Source organism: Aulonocara stuartgranti, assembly GCF_965226115.1.
Source record: "Aulonocara stuartgranti genome assembly, chromosome: 5".
Lineage (NCBI taxonomy): Eukaryota > Metazoa > Chordata > Actinopteri > Cichliformes > Cichlidae > Aulonocara > Aulonocara stuartgranti.
In genome coordinates, this window is record NC_138943.1 from 25,093,768 (window position 1) to 25,110,556 (window position 16,789).

Genomic DNA, 16,789 nt, shown 5'->3' on the forward strand with positions numbered 1-16,789 from the left:
ACAATTTGAATAAATTTAATGTTAATATTTCTGATTATCCTATAATGGACTTTATTGATGGGTGAATGTTTGAAACATATTGATATAAGGTGGGGGAAAAATTTACCCAGCACAGGGAATGCTGTTGTCTGATTGGCTGGTAGGTTGCTAAGCCACAACAGCTATGAACTCTGTGCAGAAATGTAAGAATCGCCCATTCATGTCTGTATATTATTTTAAAAATACATATAATATACATATAATATATATAAATATGTTTTAAATATTCACAGCACCTAGAGAGATAGCTCTACCTTTATAGATAGGTAGATGGACAGATAGATTTAATGGCAGCTATAACCCACATACACTGTAAATGTAATCATCTCAAAAGTTCTTAGATTTGCAAATATAAATACTTCTACTGTAGCTTCCACCTCATCCAGGGGGGCCAATAGTTGGAGACGAGGAAGCGGCTGTGGTGTTGGTTTGCACTGTTACCCAGCTGGGTATCCTGCCTCTCCCCATATGAATCTGTTGACATTCACAAAAAATTTCCCCCCATTTCTGCTCCGGTAATTTGCACTGACATTCAGGGAATATCGAAGCGGTAAAAGGCAACGCATGCTTAAACACACCTCGTCCTCAATGCTCCCCTTAACATTTTTCCGATGTCTTTTCTGCACTTTTAATCATGCACCTCTCTCTGTCGCATTCTTGTTCTTCTTTGCATTATTAATTCAGCTTTATTCAATTTGCCTGTCTCCCATGGTCCCAAATGAAACAGCACGCATCCGTGTAATTCCCTTAAATATGCAGGTTTTTAAAAGAAATCCTACAACAGACCACAAGAGCTGACTGTCGATGGTAGCTGTCAGAATGTCAGGGAAAAGGAAACGTGCCATCTAAATTTTTTCGAGCTGGAGTGTTGGAGTGAGGGAAAACTGAAGTGAATGACAATAATTCTACCTCCTGCTTGTCTACCATCAGTGAGCCACTGAGTAAGTAATTTAACCTCCATCTGCTGCAGTGCAGCTGCTCTGTGGGCATCAGTTGAAAAATGTGGTGTTTATGGTCAGCAGTCTGTAAATGGCAGCGCCTTGAGAGTGTTTGTGCACAGTTAAACATTTCTGAATCAATAAAAATAAAAAACACCGTATTGTCTGTATTTGAAGCACTCAGCCTAATCATTCCATTCATACCTTTGTTCACTAATAAGAAGGTCAACTCTGGGTTTTGCGGTTGGTGGTTATGCTTGGTATGAGAATCCTATAATCCTATAATTCCTATAATTTATAATCCTTATCTTTATAATCTCTTCTGCTATTTGCACGTTCTTTACTGTAAATTCCTAAGTTAATTTGTAAATTTTTGTAGTAAATTGTAAATATTGTAGAACTTTTCTTCTGTCATTTAATGGTCGGGCATTGTACAGCTACAAGCATTTCACCCCCATGTCATACTGTGTATGGTTGTGTGTGTGTGACAAATAAAATTTGAATTTGAATTTGAGAAGATTTGTTGTATGGATTTGTTATGTCTTTCCTCATGTGATGTAATGCATCTTTTACCTTTTATCTTTAATTATCTTCTCCTATCCTGATGTTTCTTCTGTGTTTGGTTGCATACGTGCTCGATCAGAGCGGCTGGTTTTGTAGCTGAGTGGTGGTTTTTATTTTCTTTTAGTCGGTGTTTTTAAAATGGGCTTAGACAGCTGAGAAGAAAAAAGAAATATGAGCAATCTAGTGTTTTTCTAATCATGGCAGAACCCTTTTAAGGTCTTTAAATCCTGTATGTTTACTGTTGTTTAAAAGATAATTATGGTTATATGAAGAATTGGTAGAAAATCATCAATCTTTGCCATTTAGGTTTTCCAGACTTGGAAAATCCAGCTGTTAAATAACACAAGAGTCCACAGGCACCCGGGCGTGCTCGTCTTAGTTCAGCTTTACTTGTACGCTGACATTTCCTAAATAGCTCTAAACACAAGGTAGGCTGATTTAAAAGTAATTAGTTTTGCAGGTATTTGGTAATAACCCAAAGTATGAGACAAATTAAAATCCTGACCCGATGATTGCGCCAGAGTTAAAGTGAAGGAACTCCAAAGTCATACACGTCTTTACCAAATGTCATAGTAATCCATCCAAGACATGATGGGGTTTTGCACACAAAAATACAAATGTCAGCTTCACAGTGGCTCAAAGAGAAAAGCCAAGGGATGACCAATGCCACTGCAATATGCTGCCTGAAAATAATACATGATAATAATAAATCTTTGTCTAGAAAACGTTGAAATATTTCACTGGATAAATATCCTTTACCTGCTGAATGTGTCTTGTGGTATGTTTGGAAAACTAAAGTCATGCTTTGTATGGTAATATGATAGCTCACATCTCCCTCTCGTAGTGAGGTAAGTGGTGTTTACTCTAACAGCAAGAAATGGTTTTGTTTTTCTCCGTCTCTGAGACACACGAGAGCCTTTCAACAGCAACCTCTCTAGGCACGGACACTACTACACATAATGTTCAATATATAAATATATCAATGTCATTATTATAAAGAGGACACTCATTTTGAATTATGTGCCATATGTGCCATTCAGTTTTTATGCATTTGAGGCCAATGGCAAGAGAGCGGCATACAATCTGAAGCAATCATGAAAGAGCCGAGGACCTTTGATGTTCAGATGAAACAAATGTCTTGTTTGGCGGCAGAGCTCTGCTCTTCTCTGTTCCTTTCTCTCTATCACACATCCACATGTACACAATGAATTATTTTCATTAACATTTTAGGAAATGCTGGAGTCACGTGTCAGAAACACATAACCCTGTAAATAAGCACAATATCATCGTAACACAGTACAGACATTATACCGTGACAGGTCAGGTTTGATAAAAATGTCCACATAATTTGACATAGCACAGAAGGCCAAACGTAGTCTCAGCAACAGTTTCCATTAAGCGATCTGCTAATTTAGCCATTTGTTTAAAGAAGGGCTCTGAAACTATGAGCTCAAGAGTGTATTTTTCAGTCACGCTAAAGACTAATGAACTTGTTGGCTGGTAATCACGACTGCCTCACACTACACCTGCTGAGTGAATGACAAGGGCTGGCTGATGTTTCTAAGGAAACTGATTCCCCTCGGTTGTTGTTTAGAGCCCACAGACAGGCTACTTAGCTGGACTTAAGTACCAGAGCTACTTCATTTAATAACACTGAGTGCAATAGTTTGGGTCCTTATAAATCTTTTAAAAGGTTGCTTTTAAGGTTTGTTTGAAGCACTTTTATTAAATCTGTGTCGCTTTCAGTTGAGATGAAATCAGAGTGGAAACAAAAGACTCGTCTGATTTACATATTATGACACTACCGGCTTATAAACCTGTATTCCAAATGATGCTGACATCCATTCTTACCCAGTATAGTTGCTTCAGGTAAGCAAGAACAGGTTTATCTAAAGTCTAGCACAAAACTGAGAGCCATATGTCTGTAGCATCAATCAGTGACACGTGACGGATGACAAAAAAGATGACAACATGGCTCGCAACTTGTGACAAAGACACAGTTAGTGACCAATTTAATTCTGCAGTTTAAGGGAAAACTCCAAATCCCTAGGCTGTGTGAGGGATTTTGCAGTCATGGTTTGGGTTTTACTTTTCTCCTTAGTGAATATGTTCACTGCAAATCTTCTTTATCCCACAATTAAATGTGTCCTATATTTATGCATTTTCATCTGTTCCTACCATTTTGCATGAGCAGTCACTGAGCATGAAACTGATTTCAGTCATATGCATGACCTTCACAATCAAGTTTCAGTTTAACACCTCTGGGAGATTTTAGACAGACTCTATGGATGGCACCCACCAGCAGCAGGCTATTATCAAAGCACCAGATGAAATTTTTTTTTGGTCGCACCATGAGAGTTCAATCTTAGAAAATCAATGCCAGGCATCACACAAGCTGCTTACTAAAGCACTTCATGTTGGTTTGGCCTTTAATTTCTCACCCATCTGCACTACATTGCAGTGGAAACAGCTAGCATGACTCTGACTGTCAAATTAAAAGCACAGTGTGCAAAATATCACTGCCGGAGGTCACTGGATTCTAGTCAGTTCCCTTTTCTTACACCTCCCGATTCAAGTGAATGATCCTAGCTATGATGGCCGCTGTAGGACAAACAGCTCTGCCCACCATATATACTGAGTGTAGGCTGTCAGTCCTTCATTTACCTCAGCTGGGTGTCCATATCTGTTTGCTCTGGAGAAGACTGTAGAACTTTGTTAAAGGAGTCTGAATCAAATTGATGAGTAAGTGAAGCTCATTTTTCCATCGTTGTTAGCTGTTATTTTTTCAGCTGTTAGCTGTTGTTAGCCAGCATTAGTGAAGCTTTCTTTGAAACAGCTCTAATATTGTAGGACACTTAGCAGAGAGAGTCTGAGTTTTAGAACACTCAAGGCTAACATTAGCTCACATAACGTTAGCGTATAACCAGCCATTGTTATTTAGCTGGCTCGTTGTCAGCTAAAGACACAGCATGGTCACTTGTCTAATCTGCTGGCAATAGGTAACTGCAACAATATCGGGAATAAACAAGCATGTTTATCCATGTTTCCATGAGTTAAAACCCTGAAACAGTTCATGCTTGAAGTGAGCGTGAGATGGAAATGAGTTCGGAGAGAGATGGTGAAAATATATTTGTACAAATGTTATATGTAAATGTATAGTTTGAAACAGCAATCTGCAAACTTTAAATCAAAAGTAATTTATATGGCATACTAGGTACGTGGCCGGTTTTTAGCCACACTGTTGGCCGTGTGTGTTGCCAGTCTTTTGTCATTTCAACACAACTTTTTAGTTAGTCGTGTTTTTAGCTGAAGTCTAGTGATTCAAATAGGATGTATTGAGTATTATGTAACAGGTGAAGCACAGTATTTGGACAGTGACACAATTCACATTCAAAGGGAATGTGCAAATCACACAGTGCACTAAACAGCACCTGACAAGAGGCTTTGAGGCCACACAAGCTGATGAATTAATTACTAGCAGTGCTAATTACTCGGTGTCTTACAATAAAATTCATCCTGCTCAAGACCGTGACACCTGAATACAAAGTCTCTTACAAACAAGTAGCAGCAAAATCAATTAAAGTGGAGGCCTCTGCTGACACCAATACCCCTGAGAACAGAGTGGAGCTGTGAAGGGATTTTGACATCTTTAGCATCTGTTAAATACAGGTCTGCATTTATAATGGGTTGATGGATAGATAGTCTCATGGGTAGATTTTACAGAAAGAAGAACATGTGTAATGAAAGCATCATCCTAAACATATTGAGTGAATATTATCTAACTCCCTCTGCCTTTCTCACTTTTTTCTAAGACAGCGACTCGTGTTGTGTAGAATCAGACAAGCAATTATAGGTTGTTTTGAGTGTTTTCATCAGCGTCTGTGTTTCTGTCCCTGGTCATTAATTTTTCCTTCCCTCTGTGTGTGTGCGTGTCGCTGTCTCTCTCGCTCTCTCTGCCATCAGGAGCTTTTTTTCTATTCTCTTTTTTTAATATAATGAAAATCACAATGGCTGCTGCCTAATTAAATAAGCACTAATTTCAGGAAGATTAAAGCCATTACAATTAGCCAGAGAAAAGAGAGCACAAGACAGGGGACAAGAATAAAATACACTTATTAATTTGTGTGCCATTTATGCTCAGGATCTATGAAATAAATAAATAAATAAAACATGCCTGTTTTTTCATGTGTGTTTTCAAGTCTGTGCACACATTTGCATATGAAGGACAGTATACGTTTAGAGGCTGAAAGAAAGGACTAAAATTAAGTTATGCATTTTAATGTGATCTTATTTGTACTTTATGGTATTGCAGAATTTATAAAGAAGCAGATTTATGTACATATGTGACACAAACACATAGAAGTAGATATGTATAGAGATTTACTTCTCCGACTTACACCATATTAGATACTTTGCATTTGCAGGTGAAAAGCGAAACAGCGTACTGAAACATGAAAAACAAAAGCAATATTCTAAAACATTCCCTGATTTTTTTTTCCAAATGTTTTTCCAAATGTTTGGACATTTTTCAAGCAATGAAATATGAATCACTCTTCATTACTCAACAGAAACATGAAACCAAATTTCAGTCGCGAGTATATCTGCCAGGGAAATGCAACACTTTGTGTGTGAATGTGTATATGTACATGCTCATTTAAACTCTGTGTTTTTACTGTTCCTCCACATTACAAACTCAACCCCATGGAAGCTATTAAAAGAAGCAGCAACTCAGCCTGTTATCTATAACTTGCAGTGAAAAGTTGCTAATCACTTTAAATCCTTTGTATAAGCTAACCTTTGTGTCCTGCACATAATCATACAGGTGTTTAATATCTCACGGGAATGGCATTTAAGGGTATTGTTTACTGCATATTGACTAAGTAAGAGCACTGAATTAAAGTGATCCCAAAATCTGAATCAGAGTCAGCCAGAAACCAGTGATCAGTCATTACAAGCCAGAACAAACTCCTCATGTACTATCCCAGAGTTACACTGGTATGCCGGCTTTCACCATGTTAAAAACAGGCTTGCCCTACATACGCCATGAATGGTGAAAGGTTGATGTAATTATTTTTGTTTTGGTTTCCAGCGGAGCTTTTATTTTGCAGCCTTTAAAGAAAGATTAAAGGCTGTCGTAAAAATGAAATTTGGCAAGCACTTCCTTTATCTCGCAGCTGCAGAATGTCTCAAAGTAAAAATGAATGGTTTGGCAAATACTCCATTTCCTTTTCTAAACATGCCATACATATTCCCACTACAGATAGACATGGCTCGATATTAAATTTCTAATAACATTAGTAATCTCTATGCTCTCAATATAGACTTTCAGGGCAAATTATATTTGCTAAAGCCCCCCCATGAGCCGGCAACTTCAGTGGAAAATGTGAACCAAGGATAGAGAGAACGCATAAACACACAGTCGGAAATGGTTTGGTAACAGTTTTGCAACTTTCATCATCACAGGTGTGCCGACACAACCGAGCCCTCTTTCGTATTATGTATTAAAGACACAAGACATTCAGTGTAAAGTTCACTGCACAAATTATAATGGATTGCATTTATATAGCGCTTTTCTAGGCACCCAAAGCACTTTACAATTCCACTATTCATTCACTCTCACATTCACACACTGGTGGAGGCAAGCTACAGTTGTAGCCACAGCTGTGTGTGACAAGTCTGTCTATCAACAGCACGTCCCCTATGTTGCTGGTAGAAATATTGGCATTGACGGGCATTTTATTTAATAATGGATGTCATGAAGAGAACAGAGACAGAGACTTGGATTGTAAAACATAGATATTACTCTTAAATAAGACCTGTATGGAAATCTTTGCACTAAAGTATACCAGCCTGGTGATTTGTATGTCCACATGTGTTCCTGCATTTGAACAACAGTTTGTCACATTACCAGAAAAAGAGGCGAAATCCCAGAAAAAGAAACACTTGTTGCAGACCTTTTTTTTTTTAATGACAGCACATTTCTAACAATCTTTGTTCTTTTAAACATGTCAGCACAAACCATCTGTTCCTGAATCTGTTTTTACTGGTCAGCATTTGTTTGATACAAAGATCTACACAAGCAGGGATTTTAGACGAGCCTGCACTGGGTTCTCTTTAAATTTTTACTTCATTGAAATCATCATAAATATCTCAAGGCATGTCTTTACTGTTCTACATGCTTTCATGGGTGACCTACAAAGCGCTGGGCAGGTAGTTTTAATGTTACAGCAGATAACTGCAAACGCAAAGTCTGGTAGAAAACACAAGTAGAAATAAAAGTAATTCGATGATTATGATGGACACAATCTAACAACTTAATGAATAATAAATAATAAATCGGTTCAAAACCCCTAAAACACTAATTTAAAAATCAGCTTACAAAGATTTAATTTTTTGTTTGTTTGTTTTTTAAGTGAAAGTGAAAGTCATGTCAGGTTCGCCAGTGCAGGAACATGGTAATCATTTTTTATATTTACCAGTTAAATATCGGTATTAGTGATGGGATTTCCGGCTCTTTTTAGAGATCCGGCTCTTTCGGTTCGGCTCACTAGAAAGAGCCGGCTCTTTCGGCTCCGAACCGGCTCTTCAGGTTGTTTTGTTGCTTTAATTAATTTATTATTAACAATAATATAAAATTATGCACAAAAGGAATTACTAACGTAAAAAAAAGTGGTTTTATTTATATATGTTTATATATAAATATATGCGGTGGCCCCTAGAGACAAAACACGTACAAACTCCAAAACACATTTCTAGCATGAACTGAACTTCCAAAGCAGAGCTACTAGATCACTTAAATTACACAATTGAAAGCATGTGTGTATTGTTTGTGTATTTATACACAGGCACTCATATATATTCAAATAATTTTTTAAAAAGTTCATTTACCTGTTATTACCACACACCAAATCCGGTCGTTGGTACTTGCTGGCTTGTGTAGCCACAAGATAACAAAGGCTCAACACTGTGCCCAGCATCCTGGAGCACTTCTGTTGTCTTTTGTACGTGTTTTGAGTTTTTATATGCTTCTGAGTTTTTACGTGCTTCGGAGTTTGTACGTGTTTTGGAGTTTGTACGTGTTTTTACGTGTTTTGGAGTTTGTACATGCTTCAGAGTTCGTACGTGATTTGAAGTTTGTATGTGCTTTGTCTCTAGGGGCCACCGTAAATATACTTTTATTTATTCACTTCATATAAAATGTAATAAATAAATCATATAATACAAAAATCAACTATTCACATTTCAAGTTTTAACTATTTAAATTTTCAGCTTTTTCCTTTTACAAATTTAAAGTGAAAAGAACACAAAACACTGCAAACCACAACACAATTAAATATAAATTATAATATGAAAACAAACAGAAGATGCACATTCTCTGTCATATGGACCTGCATGAATAAACTTTCTGAATCCTTTATCATCTGCAACCGAAAATAGTTGTGGATGATTACTATACCTTTCTTATGTTGTTGTCCCTGCCTCTCTTTCTCTCTCTCTGTCTCTGTTCCTGTGCTACTGAGTGTAACTACCGCCCCTCCCCCCCTCTGCCCAGCGTAAAGCACAAGGCTCGCGTGCAGAGTGAAGCGGAAAAAAGTGCGAGAGAGAGGCTGAGAAAAAGAAAAAAAAAAACCCACGTGACGGCTCGCGATAAGGAGCCGGCTCGCGTCGTTCACGTCAAAGAGCCGGCTCTAAGAGCCTTTTCGTTCGCGAACGACCCATCACTAATCGGTATTCAGATGTTCTGTCTTAATGCTCTCCAGCAGGGGCGATTTTAGCCCATTTTTAGGGGTGCTTAAGCACCCCCAAAAGGAATCAAAGCACCCCCAAAGATTTCTTACTTTTTTTGACAATATTTGCTCTTTGTGTGACACATTACTAAAAATATAAAAAGCATACAGTACTGTACTTGTTTGAGACGTAACATTTTAACAACAAAAGTATAGATAACCCCCCCCTCCCAAAATGGTTTGTTCCAGCTCTCCCCTACTCTGGCTCTAGCGCCGTTGCTGCCAGAGATGGTGGCTGAGACACAGCGGAGTGGAGGTTTAAGTGCCTGGCTTAAAACAGGACATATTAGCTGCATTTAACCTTCAGTTACTCTTTATATAGTTAGGTAGGAGTCAGACCATGTTTCTTTTTAGCTGAAAAGCATTACACCAGGTAACCTGCAGTGTTGAAAACGTGTTTTCCGACAATGTTAGCTACCCTACAATCCGTCCTGCTCTGTAGTAAAATCAGCGACATTTGACCGTCCTGTTGCTCCCATTGAAATGTATACAGCCTATTTAAAATCTAAAACTTAAAATTGTCCGCAGCCTACTTTTGGTTACCACTGTCCTGTTTGAAATGGATACTAACTAGCTAACTGACTGAATGCCCATTAACCTTATAAACTCCTGGTGTGTGTGTGTGTGTGTGTGTGTGTACAGAGAGACAGCCAGGTTCATAATGGATATAAGGAAGTTTTTCCAAAAAAAGGAGCCACATTCAGGTAAAAGTGTAAAATCAAATGATCCGTCATTCAAGAATAATGTTGGATCAGTGTTTCAATGTTTATATCTTTTATTAGATGTTCATGTGGTTATTTGCCTTTTTGTTGAAAGTAGACTGAGAGAAGACTTTTTGTTAGTGATCTTATTAGAATTTTTTTCATATTAATGTAATTTTTCATCTAATTGAATACAATCTATTTGTGTATGATTGTCAGTCCAAAGAGGGAGAGAGGAAAGAGGGAACATGAGGAGAAAGTACAAGGTCAGGAAGAACCAGGTAAGAAAACAGACAGGGAACAGTGACAGGCACAACAGAAACTGTTAAACTGACAAAGAGAAAAAACCTGATTTTACTCACACAATCTGGAAGTTGTGTCCTCCCTATATTAAAGCTGCTATACAGAATCTGCAAAACAAACTGGGTTGAAACATTTTTGACCCTCTTTAACAACATTCCAACATAACATTATCATTGATTGGGGAGATTAAAATTAATGATATATTTTTATGTGGTTCAGCCACAACTCTACTAAAACCTCAGCCGCAGTACATACATTACATTTGCACTCTATCAGAAAGTGCCAAACAGCCCTGGTGGAGTGAGGAGCTTTAAAGAGAAGCAGATGCTCTGTTTATATTCTAAAAATGTTTTAAGCTTGTTTCAAAGATTCTGTACAGCAGCTTTAAATGTTTTCCAAAAGCACACATACACTTAACTTATCAGTGTTTCTCAAACATTTTACAGTGTGTACCACCTGAGAAAAATGTCGAGCTCTCCTAAGTACCGCTATGAAAGCATGAAAGTCATAAATCTTACAACACAAAATTAGTATTATTAAATTAGTTTCTGCAATAAAGATTTTTTTCATACATTGTATACATTCTACCACAGGCAAAGTTGCCTCCATTTTTATAGTTTTTATTAATATTTTGTAATAATTTATTTGTAATAATTTATTCTGTTTTGGGAGTGTTTTTTATGTATTTGTATTATATTATACATACACATTAAAAGTGAATATCTGTCCAAAAAATGCACTCAGTTTACTTTTTACTCACAATGAGCATCATTCATTATTCTCCCCCAGTAATTAAGGTTAGGATATGTATTTTTTTCTATCCCAATCCATTCTTCTTTTGCAGCATTTAAATAACCCTTATCAGATTTGATGGTTTTGTTACAGACTTTTCAAAAAAGTGTTTTGCTTTTCTTTCACAAATGTGGGGATTAAATTGTGTTAAAATGTACAAAACAGTGATGTCATGTTTTGTGATGAGGACCCAGGGACAGAGAGACTTGATGAATTTAAGAATCTTATGATTTAATAAAGAAATTTGCAGACTTGCACAGAGATGGTAAAATTATGATGACTGATAACGGAGGCGAAGATAACAGATGATGAGGACAGGGAGGAACAGGGGTTTAAGTGCACCAAGGAGACAGTCAGAGAGAACTCGGGACAATATTTAAGGATGCAGGGACTGACAGAGACAGGTTTATCTTGCCTGGCTGGGCAGCTCTCTGGGTGCTCAGCACCCCCAAAGTTCTGATCCTAGAACCGCCCCTGCTCTCCAGGGTAACACATTCAGATGTAAGAACCAGCACATTGTACTGAAAGCAGCATTTGAACAACTTTGCCTGAATGCACAATAGCCCGGCAGACTGGTGATGATGATGGTTGATAGATATAGAAAGACAGATAACAGGATACCCCATTAACACTACATTTTCCTCGGCTAGTGTGAGAGCACAAGCTGAGGAGATGAGCAGTAATTTAGGTAATTTTGCTCTACTCGATTCCCTTTTCTTTAATGACAATAATTATCAGTGGATAACATCTGTAGGATGTGGGTGTTGGCCCCCACCCACCTCTTCCACCCCACCAGACACCACCGGCACACTCACACACACTCTCCTTTCTTGTCTGGTTTGTGTCTTTACCGACGTCTCCTTCTAAACCGCCCCTGTGTCTTTGCCTTTTTTCCCATCATCCGCCCCCTCTTGTGATTTCTCTTTTTACCTCACGTTCTTTCTGGCCCTAAGTCAGTGTCTTTTCTACTAAATTAGCACCTCCTCTAGTCTATTTATACACATCTCTCAGTCCTTTATAACTTTGTACTTTAATAATCTCCTCGCAGCTGATGTAAAGCTTCTGAGAAACACGCAAGCTAATGCTTCACTAGCATTTTTTAAAGGAGACAAAACTTACATCAATGAATTCATCTTATTTTCAGTCAGTACCAGACAAACTATTTATTATTGCAACATGCTACAGTGCCATGTGCTGGCAGTCAACTGACATCCAAGTTCGTCTAATGGACACATTTTGTAAGAACCCATTTATGTGATTTTCTGCAATCACTTTCTTAGAAAAGCATCAGAAATGCCAAGCTGGATCTAGTCTGTATGTTGTTATTTAAATGTTATGTTCATACCTGTGAAGATGCCTAAACCAGATATGCAGGTATGAAGCTCCCGAAAGAGCGTTATTGACCCAAACTCGGAACTGAGATAAGTAATTGCATTTGTGTCAAAGTCATTTTTTCTCCCCTTTCTCCCCTCTTAGCACTGTCTAGTGTTCCTCAATCACATTTGGAGTCAGGGGGCATTTTGCCTTTGCGAAAATTGGCTTGAACTCCTACTCACCCCAGTGGTTTCTCCAGTCGACTGGCTGGCGATCCAACAATCTCGCCAAGAGTACAGAACATCTGACCCAAAAAGTCCTGCAGGGAAGAAAGGAAGGAAGAAAAATAGAAGATGAAAGGAAAAAAAGAAGGGCGGGATTGTAGACGTGAAACAGAAAGTCTACAGATCAAGTCAGATTAACCTCAGGATGTTCCACCAGATCTCGTACCACTGGATCGTTCATGCAAATTCAAGAATTTGATAAATTCACTGAAGCTTGTTCACTCATGCTCATTCGCAAGGTCAAAGTTAACATTTGGCCGTCCATACACAGTTTACATCAGCAAACTATTTCATTTTTAGTGGGAACATCTTCTGCTAAAAAGGAAAAAAAAAACCTTGGAGAAGTGATGAAAGTGATCATCACGAGAAGTACTGTATTTGCTACACTTAAAATACAACTGATACGATGCGTTTCATAAAAGGTGATATTACTGTGATGTGCTAAATGATGTGACGTTGTGTTATCATGTCCATTGCTGGTGTGAAGCTGGTTTATAGAACTGAACCCAAGTAATCCAGTAGGCTACGTATGCATGATTGCATACTGGGTTAATGCAATGGTCAAAATGTTTTCCACTAAAATCAGGTCTGTTTCACACATAGGCAACTTAACAGCACCGTGAATTTTTTCCATCCATCCCACCTGTCAACAGACGTGAGATAACAGTATAACGTGGTTACACAGCAAAAGACAAAACGTTTTTAAAAAAGCACATCTCAACAGATCCAATAAAACTAGCACGAGTACATGGAGAATCCATTGTGTGGTTGTTTCAAAGCCGTGAACTAACCATATTAATTGCTTCTTTGCGATAATTGATTCTACATTTCTCACTTTGTAAGAGCTCATCTGACCAGACCTCTGTCCAACATAGAAAAAACATCAACAGTTCTACAGTTCAGTTTTTGCTGTGATACTGTTTCCACTTCTAACCACAGAGATAAATGGCCTGTAAATGGCCTGTATTTGTATAGCGCTTTTCTAGTCCCTAAGGACCCCAAAGCGCTTTACACAACCAGTCATCCACACACCCATTCACACACTGGTGATGGCAAGCTACATTGTAGCCACAGCCACCCTGGGGCGCACTGACAGAGGCGAGGCTGCTGGACACTGGCACCACTGGGCCCTCTGACCACCACCAGTAGGCAACGGGTGAAGTGTCTTGCCCAAGGACACAACGACGAGACTGTCCGAGCCGGGCTCGAACCGGCAACCTTCCAATTACAAGGCGAACTCCCAACTCTTGAGTCACGATCGCCCCAGATAACGTCAGGGTTTCAACCATATTTGCTGGGTAACCACATAACCAAAATCTTAATACAAATTGTAAAACAAAGGGGAAGACTCGATGGATAATAATAATAATCTGAGCTGAAGGAGAATACTATTAAAAGAGCCTACCTGTACTTTGAGTCCCTCAACTTCAAAACAAAGTAGAGACATATTTCAAAGTATTTGAATTTAACCCGTCATCAGAAATTATTGTAACCCACTCAGAATATGCTCCAACCAACCTGATGTAAACCACTCATTTAATGAACCGTGAGGTATTACACATGATGGGATAAGAAGGAGGCATTCAGTGACCCGTGTGTAATGGCCAGAAACATGATTGAACACAGTTATGACTCTAGCTCATCATGTCTGTGGACGAAGTCTCTCAGTGTCAGCCGGCACTGATCTACTTCATCAGACTCCCAAGTTTTTCTGCAAAGAATCTCATTGTGTATTTTTCAGCATAGTCTTTCCTGAACTTATCAGAGGCAGGATGTGGGGCAAAAGTCCTTAATATTGACCTCGACAGACTGGGATCGTTAAATAATTTATTGGGCTATAGAGTGATTGATTTCAATGAGTCTCTAGGTTTTTTTTGAGCCAATTAATTCCACTCAATGCAGCCCATAAGAGCCTGGAAACCTGATCATCTCGATGGCGTTGAATAAAACATTCGAAAGGCACAAAAACTACATACTTCCACTGAAATTACTGTGGCCAGTAACAAGAGCTGTGCAAATGGCTTGACTTGGCTCTCAGTTGTTTTTATTGTGATCAGTGGCGCCTTCTTTTCTCCTGAGAGACGGCTCATTCATGTGAAACAGCAGCCATGCAGTGTTAGAAGTGAGAGAGATGTTGGGACCTACGTTGAGTTCTGCGGGCTTCCAGAAAAGTTGGGCGGCAGCAGCAACAACAACAACAACAACAACAACAATAACAACAGAGCACATCATATACCAGCACACAACACCATATCAAATACCTAGCACTCCTGGCACTGTTCAAAATGGGGAAGTGGGACCCGAAAGACGACAACATGCTGTGCCACAAAAGTAAAATCCAAACCCCAACAGAGGAACAGTTAAAGCAAGTGATGGAAAAACGCAAACCTCACTTATCCAAATACACCAAATAATCACCCGCGCTGATTATTTTGACATTTTCAATGCTTTTCTGTCACCATAGTTTCCGGTCATGAGTAAAAAAAATTTGTTTTTCCCCCCCAGAAATGATTAAGAACAAAAATAATGTGATGCATTGCTTTAAATGGAAACTAATGGTTAAAAGCATTACGTAATCCTTTTTTCTACATGAACGTATATTATGGTGTTACATACTATCCATTACTACAGTGCCAGTAAAACCAATAAAAAAAGACGATGAAAGAACCAGTTGCTGATCAAGTAGACATTTAAACTGTACATTTACATACGAAATATAAGTACAGTATATGACTGCATATCTAAAAACAATAGCACTGTGAATAAAAGAGAACAAATAAAAACTCTGTATTTGGATACTTATGTGATCAGGCAATAGATGGGGTTTGCTTTATTCCACCCTAAAAACATGCAGCAGGCGACAAACTAATTAAAACAAGCAACATTAAACCACTGATAAAAGGAATTTTTACTATCTTCCATTTTGTCAAACACCATATTTAAATGTTTACATGGAGGAATTTTCTCCACAGCAATTCAAGCCAATAATTCAGATTTTACCCAAGACTGATCTCCATTTATCTGTGGTTCAAGGTTTAAAATAGCTGTGAGTACTCACGTGTTTGGACAGGTCGGGGCTTTTGGAGTCAACATCATACCTGAAAGGAAGCAAAATGAAAACAAAAGCCTTACTTTATACATTTGACCGATGTGACATTGCAGGAAGGTTTTCGAACAAAAATCTTTGTATCTTTTTGTTTATCAAGTTGAAGAAACGGAAGGAAGCAGGAGATAGTCATTATAATTGGTGCAGTGCATGGATTACAAAGAAATAAAGCACAGGGAAAGAGCTAAAAGAAAACAATATAAGGTGACACTTAAATGTGCTGCACTGAAAACTGCAGTGTTTAGTGAGGTGAGCAGAGGTGGGTAGTAACGAGTTACATTTACTCCGTTACATTTACTTGAGTACGTTTTTGAAAAAAATGTACTTTTAAAGTACCTTTTTTGCACAATACTTTTTACTTTTACTTGAGTACATTTGTGAAGAAGAAACGGGACTTTTACTCCGCTACATTTGCAAAATTCAACTCATTACTTTTTAAAAAATAATTAGTTTAACACATTAGATAACATGCCGCCAGTGGAGTTTCCGGTAACTTTTTTACCAATGAGATGTGGCCATGCAGTCACATGACCAGTTTGAAACTGTGGCGGGCAGTGCGGCCCAAACGTTTCAAAGTAGCGGACACACGAAAGAAGAAACATGAAAACATAGCGGAGCCGTCTACGCTAGAGCTGAAGAGGATGAACACCCTTGGCCTCATATACAAAGAACGTTTCGCTTAAAAGCAGTACAAAAGAACAGCTATGTCTTCAGTGTCAGTGTCTTCAGTGAGAGCCAAAACAAACTAACTTTTCAGCGTGAAAAAACTCAGCTCGTGTAACCTGAGGAAACGGTAAGTTTTCTCTAAATATCTTCTTAGCTGTGGTTAGCTGGATGCCAGCCTTATGTTACAGCAGCTGTGTCGAGCTCAAGCTGCGAGTCATATTTTCGGCGCTACGTTGTAGTGAGACAAGTTTGTGGGTGTTTTGTACAGCTTCAGCTGTCTTTTTAACTGCTCGCT

General features: G+C 38.4%; 1 protein-coding gene and 1 long non-coding RNA gene across 4 annotated transcripts in view; one reads left to right on the forward strand and one right to left on the reverse strand.

Moving 5' to 3' along the window:
• cpne5b (copine Vb) overlaps positions 1 to 16,789 on the reverse strand; it is a 137,560-nt gene that overhangs the window by 75,147 nt on the left and 45,624 nt on the right. For all 3 annotated transcript variants that reach the window (XM_082534788.1, XM_082534787.1, XM_082534789.1), the window contains 2 exons: positions 15,781 to 15,820; positions 12,681 to 12,757 (listed from right to left, as the gene is read on the reverse strand). In XM_082534788.1, coding sequence (XP_082390914.1) covers positions 12,681 to 12,757; positions 15,781 to 15,820 — 117 coding nt within the window. The remainder of the gene's footprint in view (positions 1 to 12,680; positions 12,758 to 15,780; positions 15,821 to 16,789) is intronic.
• Positions 9,578 to 10,795, forward strand: LOC309707452. The gene is made up of 3 exons (XR_014276984.1): positions 9,578 to 9,701; positions 9,971 to 10,032; positions 10,249 to 10,795. It is a non-coding gene; the product is annotated as an uncharacterized lncRNA (long non-coding RNA).